General features: G+C 38.3%; 1 protein-coding gene across 1 annotated transcript in view; it reads right to left on the bottom strand.

Annotated features, from left to right (window-relative positions):
- Positions 1-20,327, bottom strand: part of Tph2 (tryptophan hydroxylase 2) — a 93,676-nt gene extending 73,349 nt beyond the window's left edge. Inside the window, exons 1-5 of the mRNA XM_046430716.2 lie at positions 18,245-20,327; positions 15,450-15,602; positions 12,700-12,883; positions 12,491-12,591; positions 7,616-7,683 (exon numbers count right to left, since the gene is read on the bottom strand). Coding sequence (XP_046286672.1) covers positions 7,616-7,683; positions 12,491-12,591; positions 12,700-12,883; positions 15,450-15,602; positions 18,245-18,349 — 611 coding nt within the window. The 5' untranslated portion in view covers positions 18,350-20,327. The remainder of the gene's footprint in view (positions 1-7,615; positions 7,684-12,490; positions 12,592-12,699; positions 12,884-15,449; positions 15,603-18,244) is intronic.
- Between the last annotated feature and the right edge of the window lie 2,056 nt (positions 20,328-22,383).

Genomic DNA, 22,383 nt, shown 5'->3' with positions numbered 1-22,383 from the left:
CTGTTTTGTTTTAGGGTCTCTGTTCTGCTGAGTACTTGAGCTCTGAGCAAATGAATCACAAAGGGTACAATTTTATAAATCAGAAAATCAAGAACTAAAGAGGCTAGCAACTAGTAAAAAACAGAGTGACTGAATCCTTGGCAATTGTTTTTCAAACCTAGGCCCAGCTGTGTTTTATTTCCATTCATTCTCTACCCCCTGAGGGTCTGGCTTTGGGTGGGAGGAGAAGAGTCCAGGTCCTAGGAGCACAGAGGAAATTCACCACACAGGACTGGGAAGTGGTTCTGCTGGGCCAGAGCCAGGCAGATGTCCCAAACCACCTGTGAAAGACCACATAGCCAAAGGCTGGTTGGAGTGCTGATTCCAAAAAGCCTTAAATGTTTTAAACACCGACAAGAATGGTGCATTTCAGATATGCTGAGAATTCTGCAAGGAGAAGAAAAACTTTTAAAAATGCCAAGTCACTTGGTTTTATCGTGGTTATTTTCAACTTGTGTGTGAAACCACCTATGTAAAGTGGAAATTGTTTCAGACACTTCAAAACAAAATTAAAGAAAGAAAAAAAAAAAAGGTGTGGCCTCTTGGGCAAAGACATTTAGGTTCTACAAGAGCAGCATTCTTAAAACTCCCAAAAGCAAGTGACACTATTCAGAAACTATTCGGCCTCTGGAAAATGACCCTAGTACTGCAAATACTCTAATCTTCAATTTACTGCTCCATTTCAGAGGAATTAAACGATCAGCAATGGGTGTTTACGCAGGTGACACAATCAGCTATGTCATCTTCAGCATGTTTCCTAATGTCTCTGATCCTGATGTTCCCTCATCTTCAAAATGAGTATTATAATAGCACCTATCTCAAAAGCTCATTGGGAGGTTAAATGACAGAACCTAAGTGATATGGTTAATATAGTACTCAGAACACGGCAGGACTTTAAGAAAAGAAAACTGAAACTCCTGAAAATGAGAGCTGAGAGGTCAGCCTATGATAAACATTTCTATCATCATTAGCAATTCAGGATGAGTCTAGCATAGCCCAGTTCCAAGTTGTACTTTCACCCCTAGCCTGGCTGAAACTCAGTGGCCTTTAAGAGGGTCAGTTTTTCAGAATGAAGAAGCAAGCTACAAGCATGACTTATGAGAAACTAAAGAATATCCCCTCGCATACACACATGCTTTTTGAAATGCTCTTATAACCCATCACACCATGGGGCCTAAAACTCCTTAATTCAATTACTCTTTAAGGTCCTTTACTCATTTTTAATGAGATAAACAATTGATTATATGGAATCAGAGAACCATTAGCTACTTAACACATGATAAAAATCATCATCATGGGTATCTTAGAGTCAACACTTCCTATGCCTGCCAACATTCTGAGCCCTGTAATATTGTTAATCCTCCCAACCATGCAAGATAAAGATTGTGACCATTTTAAGAAGAGACTTAGACAGACTAGGTCATTGCTCATGTCCACAGAGCTTGTAAATGATGGGTGGAAATGCTAAACCCAGTTCTGTCTAGCTGCAAAGCCTATACCTTTGGCTACAAGTTCTGCTATACTATTCTACCTCTGCTTTCATGGGTACTGGTTCTATAGAAAAAGCATCAGCACCACGATGGTAAAACAGTTAGAGAGAGTCTTGAGGAAATGAAATGCAACACAAATTAAATGTGCATGACATCCAACCTCCAAGATGGTCCCCAAAGAATCTTGCCATTTAGTGTTCATGTCCATGTGTAGTCAGTCCCCACTCCCCACCCATTGTATCAAGGTTGATCTGGGTAACCATAAGTATTATAGCAAGAATGATGGTATGTCACTTTCAAAGATAGGTTGTAAAAGGCTCTGTAGATTCGGCCTTGCTCACTGTCTCTTGGATCACTTTATTTGGTGAAAGCCAGTTGAAATATATTGAGATGCTTAGGCCACCCAGTAGAGAGGTCTTGCTTTGAGAACCTGAGGCCCCCCCTGCCAACCACCCTGTGAGTATCCACATTGGAAGCAGATCCTCTGTCCCAGTCTTCAGATAACTGCTTCCCTAGCCAACACTTTGTCTTATGAGAGACCCTGATTCAGAACCACCCAGTTAAACTGCTCCAAAATTCCTGACACTCAGAAACTATATGAAATAAAAAAATGTTGTTTTAAGCTACCAAATGGTGGGGGAGAACAAAAGAAAGAAAGTCTCAGTTGAGGGGAGTGAAGAAAGGTGGCAACCAAAGGGTAATATAACAGGTTTGAAGCATGCAGGTAGACAAAAAGGAAGGATGGGAAAATAATATTAGTAACTAACACTTCCTAAATAGTATTCTAAATGCTGAGTCTATATTGGCTAATTTCTGCTGATGCTATATTAATTAGCTCATTTAATCCTCATGACAATCTTATAATGTAGTAATAGAGTTATCCCCATTTTACAGATAGGGCAACCAAGGTACAAAATTCTTAAATAATTTGCCCAGTCATTAAAGTGGTAAACAGTAAGCCTGGGATTCACCCCAGGCAGTGCAGCTCATTCCATACACTGTTTCTTAGATCTAAAGAGAAATGAGGGAAAGCAACCAAAGCCCCAAATTGGTCAGGGGTAGAGTAAATCCCATGTCTTTCATCTGGATTCTTTGATTGACTGATTGATTGATTGATTGATTGATTTTGATAAAGATAACTAAGTGCATTGTATAGCAATGACCCATTTATTTCACGTAATCCTAAAAATGCTCCCAGGGAAGAAACAGATGATATATTTTTATCTTCATTTTACAGAGGAGAAAACTGAAGCTGGAAAATGTTAAGAAATCATTTGGATCTTTGAATTTGAAATCAAATGAATTTTCTTGGCAAATTAGGGAATTTTTCAACCCTAATTTAGGTCACAACTTCTGGCATGTTGAAATTTTCTTGTTTACATTACCTGTTGACATTTGTATTTACCCATTTATATTTCAGATTCCTGAGATGGGAAAATAAATAAAGAGGAATCAGTTCCTCTGAGAAGAACATGAGGTTCATGTGCCACCTTAATTTCAACCAGGAGGAAATACATTCATAACAAAACATAATCACAGTAATATTCAAAATCAATTTAAGCAAACAAGAGTGACATAATTAAAGTCAGAGCTCGAGGCCTCTTTCCAAGAGAATAAAATAGATTGAAATAACCACCCCAACAAAAATATAATTAAATTAAATATGCATGCATGTTGTTGAAGAATAATCATTACACTAGCCCCCAAAGAAAAATTTATTTCTAGTCAGTTAAAAAATTTGTTACTTATTTTTCCCCCCAATAATTTAGCAATTTTGAAAGGCACAAAAATGCATCTGAGGTTAAAATATGAAGGTGCCAATGACAGAAAACTGGATAGTTTGAGATAAACCCAACAGCTACCACATCACAATCATAATTTTCTCCTCCACCACATGCTATCTGCCCCCCACGCGCTTCCATTTCCTCCGAAATGCAAGTCTATATGCACTTCACATTATCTAATCATGGGGTGCTTTTTTTTTTTTCCCTGTTACATTAGGATTTCTTTTATTTGAGTTCGGGAGGAAGGGGTTCGTCCCACAAGTTAGACATTCGCTCAGGGCTGATTTTACAAACAGTGTCCTGCGATCCAGAATGTTCATTCTCGGGTCTTCTATAAGAAATAATATTTGCACTAATAAATGTTTCCTCTGCTACTATTAGTGAAGCAATTAGGCCTTCCCGACACTCCTGCCATGAGCGCAGGCTGATCTGCAGGCGGCTGCCGGCTCCTGGCTAATCAATCACGTTTCTCAGCTGCATTGTCAATCAGAACCTCGCCTGAGTGGCCTCTATTGACAATCTCAGCGTGCGGATGCCTTCCCGCTCCCTCACCTCTTTCGGGTTCATGGTAATACAGACTTAGAGCCTGCTGTTTTTTCATCATAGAGTGGAATTTTTTCATTTTTCTCTGCTTGTGTTGGTTCTTTCCCCCTGTTTTATCCTTTCAAGACTATCTTAGAAAATACAGTATTCAACATGAATCCCCCAGAGTTCTTCCTGATGTGACTTCAATATATATTATCCTGTATTTCATTTATCTTCCTTCTCCTTTACCTTTAGACACCTCAGACTACATCCTGCCAATCCCTATACAACCTAGAAACATCTGTACTCCATCTTTTCCTGTTTCTGACCTAATATTTATGACTTCTCCTCAGTGTCCCGAAAGCCTTAACTAATTGTCAACTGGGAATGGCATTGTTTACCCTGGGTCAAAATGGACCCTAATTATGTTTATTTTTCACTGAATATTGACAAATTATAATTGTTGTATTAATGGGGTAAGAAGCGATGCTATGATATATGCATCCAATGCAGAATGACTGACTCAAGATAACATACCCATTGCCTCAAATACTCATCATTTATTCCTTTTAACTGAAACTTTATACCCCTTGATGGACATATCCCCATTCTCCCAGCCCCAGAATATTCCTAATTTTATCATCAAACTGTATAGGCAGCAACTTCACAAGCTCAATTTTTCAACAGTACCCCAAATCTCAAATAATCGGCTCCTTGAACCAATTTTAGAAAATCTGGCCACAGTACACTTAAATGAACTTATTTTAAGTAGTTATGGTATTGACATCTTTCTATTTTGTACACTCCGAAAGTGATCAACCCTAGGAAAATGCCTATTTCAATGAGAAATTGGGTCTTTCTTTTTCTGTAAACTAAAAGGAAAGCTTACTTGTCGAATGGCAAACTGGAGACAAAGGCCAAGGCTCATTTAGAATGTGTTAGTTCATCCCCCTCCCCCCACCACACCAGAGCAGTTGAAGGAGGCCAGAAATGAGCTGGCAAGAATGCACATACCTGACTAACCTCATCCACCCTCACACTCCAAGAAACCTCAGCCACGACAGCATAAGGGGTATTCAGGAAGGATCCTTTGCTCTCTACTTCCCACAAATCTTGGATTCACATTTTCTTGATTTTCCTACTCCTGATAGGCACCTTCCTCATTCCATCCACTCACAAGAAGCACCCAAGGCAACTTGTTATTGGTACTTTGACAGCTTTTTTCACACAAACAAATATGGGAATGTGATTGCTTTTTATGAAATCTTTCCATGAAGAGAGATACTGGTCAGCATGAAAAGCATCAGTGTACCCAACAGTCTACTGATGGAAAACCAAAGAGTTTCCTGCAAGGAATACCTCTGGAGATATTTGAGCTATATTTGTTAAAACGTTATATTTGTTTAAAAGGCAGCACAAACCATGGTATTAACACAGCTGAAGTAGAGTAGGTCAACTACAAACAGGAGGCAGCCTGTGGAAAAGGTGGCAGGGAGACAATAATGATAATTAACAATTATCATCATGGATAACATGCCAGACCTGGCACTAAGCACAGAACATGCATCTCTTTGTAAATCCTTACTACAGTCCCATGAGATGGATCCTGCTGCTAGGCTGAGCCACCAGCTGGGAAGCAGTGGAGCCAGCACTTGAATCCAGACTGTCCACTCCAGTGCCCCAGTTTCTAAGCACTTTGCTATTCCGCCTAGTTGGTCTGGGTTCAGCCCTGTCCAAGGAGCAGGTTATAATGTCCCTAGATTCCAAGCCCTCCTAGGCAAACACCCTTTGTTTTGATTCTATATCTACCAAATAGCCTTCAGATATAATTTGGCCTCTACTATCAGGACAACAGGGAGAGTTTTGTGAGTTATTTGAGAGTTGTTTCTGTTTCTGGAAAATGATCACTGTAAAATGATGAGCTGGCAGTTTCCTGCCTGCCTCAGTCTCCTATTCAGTTACAAAAGCCACATGCCTTAGGCCTGAGCACTCCCCACCGGTCTAAGGTGGGCCCATATTCCAAGAGCCCCAGTTCCACCCAGTCCTCCTTAATTCAGTATAAAACCTCCACCTGTTCCAACATCCTGTTTCCACTTTCTTCCCCCTAGACACCACAGTTCAGTTTCACTCTTAAGCTATGGGAAGGTGGCAAATGCTCGTTAACACTTTGATGACTTTACCTTCCATCATTTCACCCATATGCTCTTTTCCTTCTCTCCATATAAATACATTTTCTTTAAAAGCAAATGACTCCCTATGAGCAGTACTCCTTGAAACTGGTTGTCCATGGTTTGTGCTGCCTTTATATATCACTACTACATCAGCTTGCCTTTGTTCACTTTCTGGCCCTCCAAAGAAGAAAAAAAGTAACACTTGAGCTAGACCTTTAGTCATCATGCCAACAAAATTCTATGTCAAACTCTAAGTCTCTATATGCTCTGCCCAATACTTAGCTTTTTCCATGTCCTGGACAGATCATGCCCCAAAGAACCGCCTTGCCCACAACCATCTAAGGATCCCTCAACATGGGCATGACTTGACCCCACAGGAAGGCCCAAGAACCAAAGGGAGCCAATCTTAAGGTCAACAACAACTTATCAGGGCCTGATGTGAAAAGTGAGCTCAGCCCCTCAGGGTCCTCCCTTGGCAGTTTGGCTGGGAAACTCTGGAAGCAGGAATAAAAAAGAAGTACTGAGGGCAAAAGGGGACAAGAAGTTGGGTTTGGGGCAAGCCATGCACATACTGACGTGGCAAGGGGTGGAAAATCACAGTATAGAGGGGAACAGACTGCTTGGAAAAGAGTAGATGTGGAAAAGCATATGCAAGGGATTCTGGTTCTCATTAACAGGATTTTTATAAGAAAGGATGAAGGATGCCTGGGGCTTGGGAGGAGGAGGGAAGAATATGCAAGCATCAAGGAAAGTTAAGGATGAGCAAATAATTGACCCAACAGATACTGCAAAATTCTCTCACTTGGCTTTAAGCATTTGTGTATCATAGTTCTTTAAGTTTAAAAAAAGCAATCCTGATGCCCTCAGTAACACACATAATATCCTAAATTCTCACCAAAGACAAAATTTTCCTGTCAGGACAGTTAAACTTCTCATCTAGTCTTAACTAGAGTAAAAATGTATCTTTCCTTTACCAGGCATGGTTTTATATTTTATTCCCAAATTTATTTCATACTCATGAACTTATCCTGTCACTGCTACTTGCCTTCATCCATTACATACAATTGTCACCCCAAAAGGTGAGGTTCTCCACTTTTATCCCAGCCCTGATCTGGGATTATGAAACTCTTCCACAACACCCACCCCCCCTCTGCCACCACCATCAGTTTCCAGAAATAGAGTTTTCAGAACATATTTCAATTATGGCTGCTTAAATGACCCCTTCCTCTGTTCTTGCTGAATCCTCTATTTTGGAAAAGATGGACATTGAAGGGGGTTATTGAATAGTCAAGTCAAAACTAAAACTAAAGCACAGATTCCAAGCCTTGCAGAGTGCACAGAAATGGTTTCCTGCCTTAATGGAGCTGCGAACACAATAGTGTAAATGTAGAACTTGGCATGTGGCCCGCAGATCTCATTATTTTACAATTATACACAGATGTCAAACATCAGTGTTGGCATTTAAAGCCTATGGAGTTGGTGATGTTTAAAATGGTTCGCGTCTGCCTTCTGCAAAGTTAAAGTGAAGAGAAGACAGGTCTGTTTAACACAGCATGTGTTTTTTCCTAACCAGCCAGTGACAAGAAAGACTTATACAGGTACTTACTATTTATAACTCATGGCCACATCCACGAAATACTTCCTTCTCTGTCGATAGACATTGTCCTTAAATCCCTTAAACAGAAAAGAGATTAAGTTATTTAACAAAGTGCTGAAAAATTAGCTGCAGAAGAGCTAAAAGAAAATTACTGTGGTGTTTATTGAATGTTCAATTCAAATGTAAATCTTATCCTCAGATGACCGACTTGGTGACACAGGCTAAGGCAAATTGTGCTTACAGTAAAACCTCTTTCGATTTGGGCAATTTCAACTTAGGCTCTACCAATTTGGGATATGTGGGAATTCAGTCTACAGTTTACCTTTCCCCTAGGTAAACAGAATGGCTTACTTAAGCAAATTGATATTTTGAACCATATCTTTTAGTTTTCAAGTATCATTTACATGTAATTGATCTTAATCACAAGTTAATCTTATCCTATTCATTAAAACCAGTCTCTGTAACATTGTTATTCAGTGAATTAACCTAATTTTAATGATTTGTGTAAATAACTAATAAATGTAACATTTATTAAAAACACTGTCTTCCAGAATAATCATCAGATCCCCAAATTAGTATAAATTAAAGACGTTTTACTGTCTTTTATGACTGCAGCCACACAATGCAAAATTGGTAAGGGATTAATGCACAGGGAAGCAGGTTAGCTCCACTCCACTCTGAGTTACTATAATTCTTATATGTCTTAGCCAACTTCAAGGTTTTTATCTAACATCATCCACTCGGGAAATTAAATACTGTGTCTGTCATTTTTCAGTCAAGTGGAATCCTTCTGAGAGGATTTCCTGATGTACTCAACAATTTCTCCTCTTGCCACCATACGTCCCATTTTCCTTTCCTTCCCATACTTTCAGACAATCAATTTTTTCCAGGGTGGTTTCTTCAAGCTGCTGGAAGCCCAGGAGGAATTGTTGGCATCTAACTTCTTACCTCTACAACCCAAGCAACCCCCTAGGATTTTGACTAGGAAGCAGTGGTCTCGGGCGACAGAAGCCAAGCAAGAAGACAAGCCTCGGGGACCATGGGGTTGACAGTAAAGAACAGGGATGAGGCTCACAAAGGCCTAGACCACCTCTGTGGCAATACAGATGTTCCTACAAGGTGGGCTGTTCAAGAAGGACCTCCAAACACACTAGGAAATGGTCCCATTCTCTTGTCAATTGAAAGAGAATGGGCCTCAAGGCCAAGAATCTTCACAGGACTGTCTGCTGGATAGTAATGAAAAATGCCCTTTCTTTCAAGAACAAGAGCATTATTAAAGAGGGGAGAGGAAAAAAAATGCCCTGAGATTACCCCAGTACCTACAGAAATGTGACATCCTCTACCCAGAAGCTAGAACTTTCTTTCTTGTGCTATGAACTGGGAGTTTGTTTTTGTTTTTGTTTGTGGTGCTGGGGATGGAACACAGGGCCTTATGCATGCTAAACAAGCACTCTACCAACTGAGCTATATCCCCAGCTCTGAATTGAGAGTTTTTAAGTGGGGTCCATAGGCAGGCTAAAATGTCTACAGACAAAATTTTTGTGACCATAATTACCACATTTACAAATGGGTCTGTGACCTAAAAAAAAAAAAGGGCCTCCTGCTGTAGAAGGTAGAACCAGACATGCTAGAAAGTCCACTTCAATACCCACTAGTAAAACGGGACTACCTGGGGTAGGAAAACAAGAAATCCAAGCACTTTATCCTTCAAAAGAAAGTAGGCCACGACAAAAAGGAGTGTCCTGTGAACAGTGAAGCACCTGTTCCCTGGTTCCTGCCAGACTGGACACCATGGTAACAGCATCATAATCTGCTGGGCTTCCAGAAGAATCTCAACTGTCTCTTCTCAGCAAACACCTGCACCTTTTCCAGGGACGCAAGAGAGAGATGTACTCATCATGCCTCATTAGCCTGGAGTGGCAGTGATTATGCACATGTTGTGGGCGAGCCAGAGCTTCCTGGATTGAACCATGACTGGCAAAGTAATCAGCACTAGCGATTACAGAGACATAGCATTCCTTGCCCATCCATTCTGAATTACAGCAGGGACAGTGTTACCAGATAAAATACAAGATGTCCAGGTAAATTTCAATTTTAGATAAACAACAAATTTTTCCAATTTAACTGGGCATCATATATGTTTATTTGCAAAATCTGGCAATCCTAACACCCAGCAAATACCTGCTAAACAACTCCCCCCCACCCCACCTTCAATTTAAATCGAAGGGAGCTCAAGACCCATCCTGAACCCTAAAGCACCCAGCTCAATTTACCAGCTGACACTCAAGTAGCCATCCCAAATAGCTCAACCCTGGTGAGATATTAGAATCACCTGGAAAGCTTTAACTAGTACTCCAAACCTGGCCATATTCCCAGAGGTACTAACTTAAGCTCTCTAGGATGAGGCCCTGGCATCAGTATCTTTAAAACTGTTAGCTCTTACACTCAGAGCTCATCAGAACCTTCTCAGATACACTTACATGCAGATGCCCGGGTCTTCCCTGAGAGTTCCCATTTGGTGGGCTTCAGGTAATCCTCAAGATATTATGAGCATTTTAGAAGTGGACCTTGAGCCACACTTTAAAAGACCTTCCCAGTCTAGATCCTGACTACTCAGTATGGTCCCCAACTCCCCATCACAGTAGGGCTTGACTAGGAGCTCACTAGAAATGCCCAATCACCATCTGCATTTTTAAAAGTTCTCCTGATGATTCTTCCATGAAAGCTTAAGAGCCACTGATCTAGATATTTAACCATTTCTTGGGAACTCCACCCAGCAGCATGATATATTCCAAGCCCTTTCTGAACTAGCCCTGTTGCAAGGATCCCTGTGTCTATCTCAGAACTAAGATTATTCTCAAGACACAAAAGTACCTAGACAACTTTTTGTTAGCTTAAAAACACACCAACTTACCAATATCAAATTTTGCATAATGAACATTTGGTGTGCTTATAAAAGAAATGCATGTGGTTAAAAAAAAATGACAGGAGAGGTAGGGGATTTCTAAGTACTTGCAATTATTTCAAGTGGTTGCACAGAAAATAAGAGAAGGTATCATAAAGTGAGTGTAATTAGGAGTAATGGAATAAAATTAAGCACAGGAAAATTTACTCTTAGTATTGGAATAATTTTTTTTTCTCAGCAAGGTCAGTACTTCCTGTGGTTCTTCCAGAAAATGTCTAAACCCCTTTCTCCAGGTTGAGTAATTTTCAAACTAGACTAAAGGGAGCATTCGGAAATAGGTTATCGAAAAATCCTTTACTGTCCAGGCATTGATCTGGATGATTTAATACAGCATTTCCATTACTGGAATTAAGCATTTACTCTTGCCAAAATGCCTTCCAGTTGTTTTATTAACAAGGATTTTCAAACACCCCTTTGAGGTCAATAAGAATTTTATTTCCACTTTTACGTAAAGAACTTGGGGCGCAGAGGTAGAGGGACTAGGCCAAGGTCATTCTGCAAGATAACAGCTGGTGTCTGTGAAGCCCTGGTCCTGCTAATCTCTTAAATCAGGCTTCTGAGTTAACTCTGACTCCTCGGGGGTTGGGAGAAGGGGAAGATAACAAATGGATGATTATTAAAGGCACTCGTGGATTGTTTTCCAATGATCAGGAGACTTACATGGGAATTCTTGTAAATAGTCTGACATTTTAGTGTGTGCTGGTAAATATAACACACTGTGTCCTTGCATGAATTTAGCTTTTAAAAACAATGTAATTGAATTAGGTCCCTTTGATGGTTTGTTCAAGTGGTATATTTGAATTGGTCTGAATTGATGTATTATGCTAAATGACTGGCTAGTCTGAAAAATTCCCTAGGGGTGAAGTTTTCATAGTTTCCTTTAAAACAGCAGTTCTCAAACTTAAGTGTGGACTGGTTAAAACAAGTTCTCAGATGCTGCTGCTGCTTCTTCTGCTGGTACTATACCCATATTTAGACACTGCATAGTGTGTGGTCATGCTTCAAACACCCCTTCCCCAGATGTTATCCATTTCAATAACATGAATATCTGTAAACTATTGCTTTCATAACACAAAGGCTTCCTATAAGCAAGACTGATCTGCTTGGATCTCACCCTTTTATCTGCCCATTTTTAGACAAGGGAGACTAGAGAAGGAAAAAGTGTTTAAAATGAATAGGCGCATTGCTTACATCTCTCAGACTATTAACTGTACTTCACTCTGACCATAAAGAAGTTCCAGGTCTCTCGTGTTAAATAAAAACTGATGTAAAGAGGGGAGGGGGAAGAATAATGGGAAATTCTTACCCCAGCATCATATTTCTTTAAAAATGGTCATTTTTATTGGAGTAGTGGAAAGAATGGTGGTAGATAGATTCAGGGTAGATGTGGGGAGAGATACACCCTCCATCACAGCCTTATTTTAAAACCCTCTGACTTTCTATTGAGACTGAAGTCAACCACATTACTCTGCTCCTAACTACCTCCAGTCAAGGAAAATGGCAAGAAGAATTTTATTCTCTCACTGAGCCCCATCACACCTAGTCCTCCCTAGTTTCCCAAAGGTGTGATCAATTTCAGTTCATCGTTTTTCCAAGGGTCACCATCTGCAAGTATATTTCAGGCTGTCTAATTCCACAGAAATATTCTCCAGGGTATAGAATCTCCTCCTCTATGCAACCCTTTTAAAAAAATAAATGCTATGTGAAAATGCCATCTTTCTAACCTGCTTACAACTAACACGTGTATAGGGAAGCTTTATCCTTTGAAGGTCTGTTCTCAGTTTTGGGGAATGAATAATAAATTGCTCTGCAATAAAGCATTACAATGTGATGAAACATGGCACAGGCTCCTCCCCATTCCCCAGCACCTGGGAGGATCTGGAAAAGCATGTGTGAAATTTCTTTCACCAGACACTTACTGGGTGGTCAGCGTCAAGCTCAGTACCATACATAAGAACTCTGCGAGAGCATCTGTCTAACTCAGAGATCTTCCGGGGGAACCACAGTACATCCTCTAGCTCTGTTGAAAACACAGTACAGATTCAAAATTTAGCTCACAGATTGCATTTTGCCCCTTGCAACATTTGTCAGATTGCAAAATCACCCAACAAGCAAAACCCTCTCTTGCCTTCTTCCTCTGTCCAGATGTTCTCTGGGGGATTCAGCGTTACAATGGTGGTTTGAAATTTCAGCAACTGTATGAGCTCATCAAATTCTGTTTTGCCACACTCACAGTCCACAAAGATTTCAACCTCAGAACTTCTTCGCCGGGATCTCCTGGATTCAATGTGGACCATGTTGACATGTTTTTCCTGTTACATAAGAAATATCTCCAAGTCACAATTAGGTCACAGTAAAAGGAATGCTTTCCTTGTTTGATTCTGAAGCAACAAAGTATCAAATATCCACAACAAAGGAAAAGACAATTTTCTTATTCTTTGACTAACATGTGAATATTTTTCAAACTATTATCTCTATTAGTAAGAGACCTGTATAGTTATGCCTCTGTGTAGTTTGTCCAGTCTCATTAAAAATGAAGAGAGCATTTAAGATATATAAAGGGCCATATAAAATATCTTATAATTATGAGCATCACTGTTTCCCAGAGTGCTTCACATCCCACTGGTGGTGCATGAGTATTTTGGGAAAATTTTTGTCTATTACATTATCATCTAATCCCAAGATTTTTATCTTGTATTTTTATATGTTTCTGAAAAACAACTAAAACCCAAACTCCTGATTTTATAGTGATATAAAGCCTCCTTTTGAAATAAAGTTTTAAAATAACCTTTTAAATAAATCTTTTTTTAAAAAAAGTAATACAAATGGCAGGCCGAAGGGGGAAGGTTGTATGAAAATGCCTGAGGTGTGGGAAATACTAGCCAAAGCATAGCCAAATTGAAGGAAAAGAACAAAAAGCAGCAAAAAGAGGATCTGTGGGAGCAAAAGAAAAACAAATATTTACCACAGGAGGCAAAACAAAAGGTAAAATAAGCTGGGCCCAATGATGCACGCCTGTAATTCCAGATGCTTGGGAGGCCAAGGCAGGATGATCACAAGTTCAAAGCCAGCCTCAGCAACTTAGTAAGGCCCTTAGCAACTTAGTGAAACCCTGTCGCTAAATAAAATATTTTTAAAAGAGCTGGGGATGTGGCTCAGTGGCTAAGAACTCCTGGGTTCAATTCCTGGTATCACTAAAAAAATGTAAAAGGATAATCATCATCATCATCATCATCATCATCACTCCCAAATGGGATTACTAATAACTGTTCTCTTTTGGCAATCTCCAGGCCAGCTTTATTCAACTATCACTCTGAGATAGATGGATTTCCTTATAATAAGATGACAGGGAAAATAGTAATTCCATGCTTAAAAATCAGGTTTGAATTTCCCCTTCTTTTCCCTTTAATTAATTGAAGACTAGGTTCTCCTCTCCATCCCAACTCACTACCAATAAGCAATACATCCCCATCACTCCAGATGGTACACCCTGATTATCAGTACAATTCCTGGATGAGCTCAGAATTTTCCGCATAGGAGCAGGATAAGTAGCTTTCAGTGCCAGAATTGGATCAGACAGAGTCTTCTCCTGTATAAAGAAACAAGTCTTATGGGAAATTGTTCAAATGGTTTTTTATTATTTTAATATTTAGAAAATAATGCTCTATTTTCTAAATTGCCTGATAATATAAATAAGATTAAGTTCAAGGTTCAAGAGATTTCACATACATTATATCACTTTGGACTTTTAATGTCCTTTGGTTGAAGCAGATATTTTTAGCCTTAGGGAACTGAGGTCCAGATGGGTTAAGTGGCTTAGCTAAGGCCCCATGACTAGCTGATGGCAGAGTAAAAACTCAGGCTGCTAACTCCTTCTCCAGGGATTTTTCCACTATACCTAGCTGTCTAATTGAATTGGTTTTCCTTTGGGCACTGTATGGACACAGCCTGAGATGACATAATTGTGTATAAAATACTACCCCAGATTTCCATTACCACTGTTTATGATACCTGATCCTTTCTTCAAGGTTAAAAGGGAACAAGGAAATGGTTGCCAAATCAGGCTGCTAATTCCCCGTCTGTGATCATCGTAGAAGTATGATAATGCCTCATATCTGTACACATTACAAAGCATTTTCACTCATATTATTTCATCCCAACAACCCAGTCATTTGGGAATTATAACTGCTACTTTACCAATAAAGAAATTGAACTCAGGTAGCAGTTCGTGATTAGCCAAACCAGGAGAACACAGGTCTGAATCCCCTGACTGCAGCTCCAACTATCTTTTCTCTGCACAGCAGCCCAAGGCATCAAGGGCAGCTAGGCTTCTTATCTCACAGCTCTAATCAACAGCCAGTGTCCCCAGAGGAAATGCATTTGTAAGGGAGCATGTTTACTAATGGTTGGAGAATCCATCCAGTGTACATTGGCAAGAAAGCAATAGCTCTTCTAGGTTTTCCTAGGTTTATCTCCACCCAGGCTCTTTCTTGGGGTCCCAAATCACAGATTTGGTGCAAATCAAACTTCATACTTATGTTTTTTAAAGATACCCCATTTGGTTCCTTTGGTGTTTGCATTTCCAAGTGTGAGGTTCACTTTTTTAACTTGCGGATTTTCTTACCTGGCAATAGTCTTTAAGTTCCTAATAGGCTAATTCTGAATTAATTTAATTAATAAATCACAGTTCATGTGAGTGTGCTTCTTTCATTGTTTGGGAGATCAATTCCTCCTGTAGGGCTTCATGAAGTTTGGTTTCCTTTGAATCTCTCCCCACATTATCTGGAAATTGACTCAGTAATGTTTTGTAGCAAATGGCAGGTTTGTCACCAGAGACACCGTCATTTTAAAAGTTATGTGATAATGTTTTATATTCACCTGAAAGAGCCTCAGTGCTTTCACCAATCCACCCACTTCGTTTTTCAAGGAGAAAATGACAGCTGTCTTGCCACTCTCGGCAGCAGTATTGCTTTTGCTGCTTCCCTTGTTGCCTTTCTTGTCGTCATTCTTGCTAGAGTTAGCTTTATTCAGCTTCAAGAAAGTACAAACACACACACACACACACACACACACACACACAATATGTTAGGATTCCAGAGTTTTCTATCATCATTTTCCCACCCCAGCTAGATATCCCATTCATATGCCAGAAGCCCCACCAATCATTCAAACTCAAGGTGAAGTTGCCAGGGCACTCATAACTTTCATCTTTAAATATTGGTCTAATTTACTCAGGGATATTATTTTCCAGTACTCCAAGACAGCATGTAAAGTCTAGAGGTTGAAATAAAAGGGAGATCAGATTTGCTTCACTTTAATGGCAACAAAAATCTGATCATCATTAAGTATAAACTATCATGTATAAATAGTCCTTGCCTTTCTTTATCTAGGTTTATTTTACAGCACGAAATCTGCTCTTTTAGCCTAGTGGAATTATTCTTATGGAAACTGTATTGGTTGCTAAGCATAGCAAAAGTAAGAACATGTATGTATTTTTGACAATGGTAAATTTAGCTTCAATTAAGTTTTTAAGACAAAATATCCATTTAATCCTGAATACGTCAGAACATGTACTGAAACTGATTGCTTTGTGCAATTAGATCCACATTGTCAATGTGAATTGTCATTGTAAATCTAAATACACATGGAAGAAGTTGAGAAAAGAGGCCATCTTTGTCAGAAGATGGTATATGAAAAGTGACTGTTACAATTCAGCCATGAATAAAAAGGAAAAGAAGAAAAAGGAAGGAAGGAAGAAAACTAGCTAGCTATTAGGAGGAAACAGTAGAATCTGAGTAATAAAGTTCCATTAGCTAAAGACAAAAATGAAAAATGCTAACAACTCAGATCACAATGTCATAAATGCAGAATAAAAAAGCTGGAAACTTTTCATGTAACAGACAATGAGAAAATGTGATGGTCTGTTTCATGTTCTTTATATGTGAATGCAGAGTTTGGTAAACAGAGAACTATCTCCCTGGAAAATGATGATATAATACAACCACACCCATCCATTGTGTCCTGATGAAACTGAGAAGTGTATATTTAATATGGAACCAACAGAACAGTGACTTGCCATTTTCTTCCTCTGACTTCTGTACTGGATTTATTTTCATACATTAGTATTGCCTCACTAGATTTATATGTAATTAAAATGGATATTGTATTATTTATAACCTGAGGGAGAAGAATTTTATATAGACATTGATATTTGACAGTATGATTAAAAACTCAAATGTCTTTGTACTCTCAACATCTGCCTCTTCCTCACAGTATAACACACAGTTCTCAGATATTTAAGTGCCTCTTTTAATATGAAAGGATCATACATTAACCATTACTCTGAGTATTCTTTGTTTTCCTTCTAGAAGTTCATTATAACTTCAAAATTCCTCGATGTAATATCTCATCCAAATATTCAGATATTTAAATGTTAGAAAATCTATTTACATTTTTGGCCTCATTTTCACAAATTGATTTAAATAGTTCTATACAAGTTGCTGTGATTACTTTTCAGCATTTTTACACATAATAAGATACCAGTATGATGCATCCTCTGGCCCATATTTGAAGCTACAATATTAAAACAGATTTTTCTATGACAAACTGAATTGGAATTGGCTGGTGAACACTGATAGTACATGAGTGAAATGTCATTTAGTATTTTTAATGATTAGGAACCTGGATATATTTTTATTTCATTGCTGTGAAATAAAAACTACTATTTTTATTAAATCCCATGATTGTTACCTCAAATCAGGATCTAAAATCCTGCAAATACTGTTTTTTTAAAATTTTGTTAACATTTTAAATATAAAAATTCCTTTAAACTCTCAAGTGGAATACTGCTTACACAACTGCATCAATTAAAAATGGAGTAATGAGGAGCTGGGGATATAGCTCAATCGGTAGAGTACTTGCCTAGCATGCCCAAGGCCTGGGTTAAATCCCCAGCACCACTAAAGAAAAAAAAAATGAAGTAATGAGCCAAGCATGGTGGTCCACAACTGTAATACCAGCTATTCAGGAGGCTGAGGTAGAAGAATCGCAAGTTCAAGGTCAACTTAGGCAACTTAGTAAAACCCTGTCTCTAAAACAATATAAAGAGGGCTGGGGATGTATCTCAGTGGTCAAACACCCAGGGTTCAATCCCCAGTACTAAAAAAAAGGAAAAAATAAAATAAAATTGTGAGGCATTCAAGAAAACTTTTGAACCAAGTTTGATTTTTTCTTATTCCAAAATCTGCACTTCCCTACAAACAAGAATACAAAATATTAGTTCTGTGTTTAATGACTGGTTTTCATAGACTTGGAGTGGGTGTAGGACACACTATAAGCTTCTGGAAACCATAGAAATCTATTTCATCTCCCTATTCCTCTCATAATAAATGGGCTTTCAAAATTCTACATACTTTTTTTGGTTATGGATTTGGGACATTGGTTCATACAAACTCTCCTTCTTAATGTTTAGGACACTTCTACCTTGAGGAAAGAAAGTTTATTTAGCACGCAGAAGTACATCTGCTTTACTTTATGAAGAGAAGAGGCAGACAAAAGAGAAGCAGAGAATTAAGGTGTGTATATTTACTCTACACCAGGTGTCCATATGATGAGGATAAGACTAGAGCGTAGCCCTAGAAAACGCTCTTGAATGCCAGGTGTCCAGTACTCACTGTTAAGCTGCCAAGGAGCTGATGCTCTTCAGGCACCGCTGAATCCAAGGAAAACCCTCTTCTTGCCCAGTATTTACTGGAAAACATCATCATTGCTGGCTGCATGAATCCCAATGTAATTTTTTTTCTCAGCAGCAGGGGGAGCCTACAGGGGCAATAGAAGCTCTGGTGGAGATGCAGGGAGGAAGAGGACAAGCGCTTTTGCAGGCTGCTCGGAGTGCTGTCCAGAACCCTGGTGCTGAAGAGCAATGAGAATCCTCCCCTCCCCAGACTCCTTTATATGAGTGACTGAGAACTGATGGAAAGCTGATTAGAAAGAAACTCATTTCTGGTTGCTGATGGCCACAGTCAGATTACATATTTGAAGCCTGGGGTTATCTGCTCATGATGTGATTTGTTTGTTTCATAGGTCGAGTAGATATTTGGGCGGAGGTGGTGGAGAACAATACATAAAGGGATGTTATTTGAACAAGGAAACAGCTGTTCCTTGATGTTAGCACTCATCTCTTAGCCTGCTGCTAGCAGGTTAGCCTCAGTCTTTAAGTAACTATGAATTCAAAGGTTCTGTGCTTTCATTCTAAAAGTGAAGAAATAAACTTAAGATCTACTGTTTATGTTAATATTTTTTTCTAACCTGTGATGTTATGATTTTGTGTGTGCTTGTATGTGCAGTGGCTTTCATAAAAGGTACTGCTTCCTAATCCTCTCATCTCTGTACAGAGTGATGATCAGGCAACCTTATTGCAAAGAAAATGTGAGACTTTGATTTAGCCACCTGTAGATATAGCTCAAACACTAGCCCGAGAATATTCCTACCTGGAAATAAAAGGAAACTAAATACCTGTATAACAGTCATTCCTTTAATGCTTTTGATGGTCACTGAGTTTTTCCACTCCTCTTTTAACTAGATCAAATCCAGCAATTTGAAATGCATAGTCTAATCAATATTCTTACTAGTCAAACTCTAGAAAGAAGAAATTTTACCATGCCACAGAAAAATATTGCCAATCTCCTGAAAAATGGAAAATTCTTAACCAACTGTGCTTGTTTGACTAAAAAACTAAACAAAATCTGGAGCTGCCATAGCTTATCTATATAGAAAAAAAGATTAAAAATTTGAAAACAGGAGTTAATGAATTACTATTGACTAGGTTTTAATTGTTTCTGGATTCTTGGAGTATTTAATTATTATTTTCTCTAATTCTCAAAATGATTATTTGGCTTCTATTTCCTCAAAAGATCAGCTAATAAGAGAAGCAAGTTTAAGTTGAAGTAATGATCAAAATAATAGCTAAAATTACTAAGTGCTTAGTATTTCCCAATTTCTATTCTAAGAATTTTATATATACTTTTGTAAGTCAAAACATGATTAATCATCACAACAATACTTAAAAGGTGGTCATTATTATTTCCATTTTATGTGTAGATAAACTGAGGCATGGAGAGTTTAGAACACTTAGCAAAGATTCACACAATTACTAACTAAAGCAGAATTCAAATTCAGCCATTCTGACTCCAAAAGCCATGCTCTCCACCACCACATTGTACAGTCTCTTGAGTACTAAACAAGACATGTTAACAAAAGTAGGCTCTTCAGACCATACATAGATTATTTCAACTAGAACAGAGTTTGGGAAGATGTGTCATTTAATAAAATTTGTGTTAGGCATTGAACTAAATTCTGGGAATACAAAGATGAATGAGAGGTACCTACCCTCAAGGAGATTACAGTCTAGCTCAAAAAACATCTATGCAAATATACAAGTGAAACAAAACATATTGAATTCTTTACATAAAATATTAACAGCACATGGGACAGAGTATTCAATTCTAACTTAGAGGGATCAGAAGAGGGTTCTTGGAGAATCTAAGTTGAATCTTTAATTGTGAGTTTGTTTATTAGTCACAAGGAAATTGGAAATAGAAACGCAATGGTTCCATGCAAAGGGGACAACATAAGAAAATATAGAACCACTGTTGCTCAATAATGATGGTGCATAGGTATTAGGAAAGGATGACAAATGATGGGCTGGAGTTGTGGCTCAGTGGTAGAACACTTGCCTAGCACATGTGAGGCACTGGATTTGATCCTCAGCACCACATAAAAATAATTTTTTTTTTTTTTTTAATTTTTTAATATTTATTTATTAGTTCTCGGCGGACACAACATCTTTGTTTGTATGTGGTGCTGAGGATCGAACCCGGGCCGCACGCGTGCCAGGCGAGCGCGCTACCGCTTGAGCCACATCCCCAGCCCAAAAATAATTTTTTAAAAAGATATTATGTGCATCTACAACCAAAAACATATTTTAAAATTTTTTATTTAAAAAAAAAGGACTCTGAATGAGACAAGGCTAAAGAGGAAAGCAGGGTCCTTCAATGACATCATGTGGGCTTTGCACTTCGCCTTTTCTGATATGTGAGGATCACAACTGGAAGGGCATGAAGGTCACATAAGCATACTAATATTTTAGAAAAGTAGCACCTTGGAAGAAGATTTCAAGATTGAAGGCAGAAACCACATAGGATTTAAAATAGTCTAGCCAAGATGACAACCTGGCTTAAGCCAATAATATAAAAGATGCAATGAAAAGAACCAGAGATATGAAAGGGTAAATTCCACAGGGCAATATCCTGTTTGTATGTGGGAGCCAGGGGAAATAAGATATTAAAAGTCATTTATTGAAGACATTCATTGAAGATATTCAAGATTTAACTACTTTTTTTCTCTCTTATAAAAGCAACTCAATTCATACTACAGAATTCCCCAAATGCTCACATACCCTTGGAATTGGGGAAGGGGTAAATGAAGGAGAATGAACAACAGTCATTCAAAGTCTATGAAGCAGTCAGACAACTTTCAAAGCTTACAACAAAATTCTAGTAACCAATACAGTGTGGCAATGTCTAAGGACAGACATAAAGATAAATGGAATCAAACTGATAGTCTAGAAATAAACCCTATTGTTTATGATCAACACAATTTCAACAAAGTCATCAAAACAACTCAATGAGGGGGAAAGCAATTTTTTCAATTTTGGATATTCTGGGACAACTTTGGATATTCACATGAAAAATAATGAAGTTGAACTTCTACCTCACCTCACACACAAAAATTAACTCAAAATGGATTATAGACACAAACATATGAGGTAAAAGCACAAAACTCTTAGAAGAAAACATAGGAATAAATCTTTGTGACCTTGGATTATTTCATAGATATGACACCCAAAACATAAGCACTCATAGGAAAAAAAAAGGCAAATAGAATTTCATTAAAACTTAAAAATTTTGTGCTTCAGGGTATACCATCAAGAAAGCAAGAAGACTACCCACACTATAGGAGAAAATTTGTATTTGTAAATCATATATCTTATAGAAGACAGTATCTAGAACCAACAATGAAAAAAGAGATCAATTTTTAAATAGGTAAAAGGATTTATACAGACATTTCTCTAAATATATAGCCAATAGGCACAAGAAAAAAAATGTTCTGTCATTAATCCCTAGAAAAAGGCAAATCAAAAAACACAATGAGACAGCACTTCAGACCCATTAGGATGGCTGAAATAAAAAAATACAATGACAAGTACTGGTGAAGAAGCAGAAAATCTAGAACCCTCATACATTGTTGGTGGTGTTGGAAAATGGTGTACCCTCTTTGGACAATGGTTTGGTGTTACTCAAAACACGATACACAAAGTTACCATATAACCCAGTAACTTACTCCAGGTCTTTATAAAATGATGTAGTTCCTCAGAAAAAAAAAAAAAAAAGTCAGCAGTTCCTCAAAAAAGTTAAACCTAGAGTTACCATAGGGCACAGTCATACTACTATTCCAAGCTATACTCTGCAAAAAAAATGAAAATGTATCCATACAAAAATTGCATATAAATATCCACTTAGCATTAATAATAGCAAAAGTAGAAACAATTCAAATATTACCACCTGATGAAAAGACAAAATATCACATCATAAATGGAATATTATTTGGCAATATAAAGGGAGCTGGCAGTTAATGTTTCAATGTAGATGAACCTTGAAAATGTGATTCTAAGTGGACTGGGGTTGTAGCTCAGTGGTAGAAACACTTGCCTTGCATGTGTGAGGCTCTGGGTTCAAACCTCAGCACCACATAA

The sequence above is a fragment of the Marmota monax genome, unplaced genomic scaffold (assembly GCF_021218885.2).
Source record: "Marmota monax isolate L192 unplaced genomic scaffold, Marmota_monax_Labrador192_F-V1.1 WCK01_AAM20220418_F8-fsc00056, whole genome shotgun sequence".
Classification (NCBI taxonomy): Eukaryota; Metazoa; Chordata; class Mammalia; order Rodentia; family Sciuridae; genus Marmota; species Marmota monax.
The sequence above is the reverse complement of the archived record's forward strand: the minus strand, read 5'-3'. Positions and strand labels throughout refer to the sequence as shown.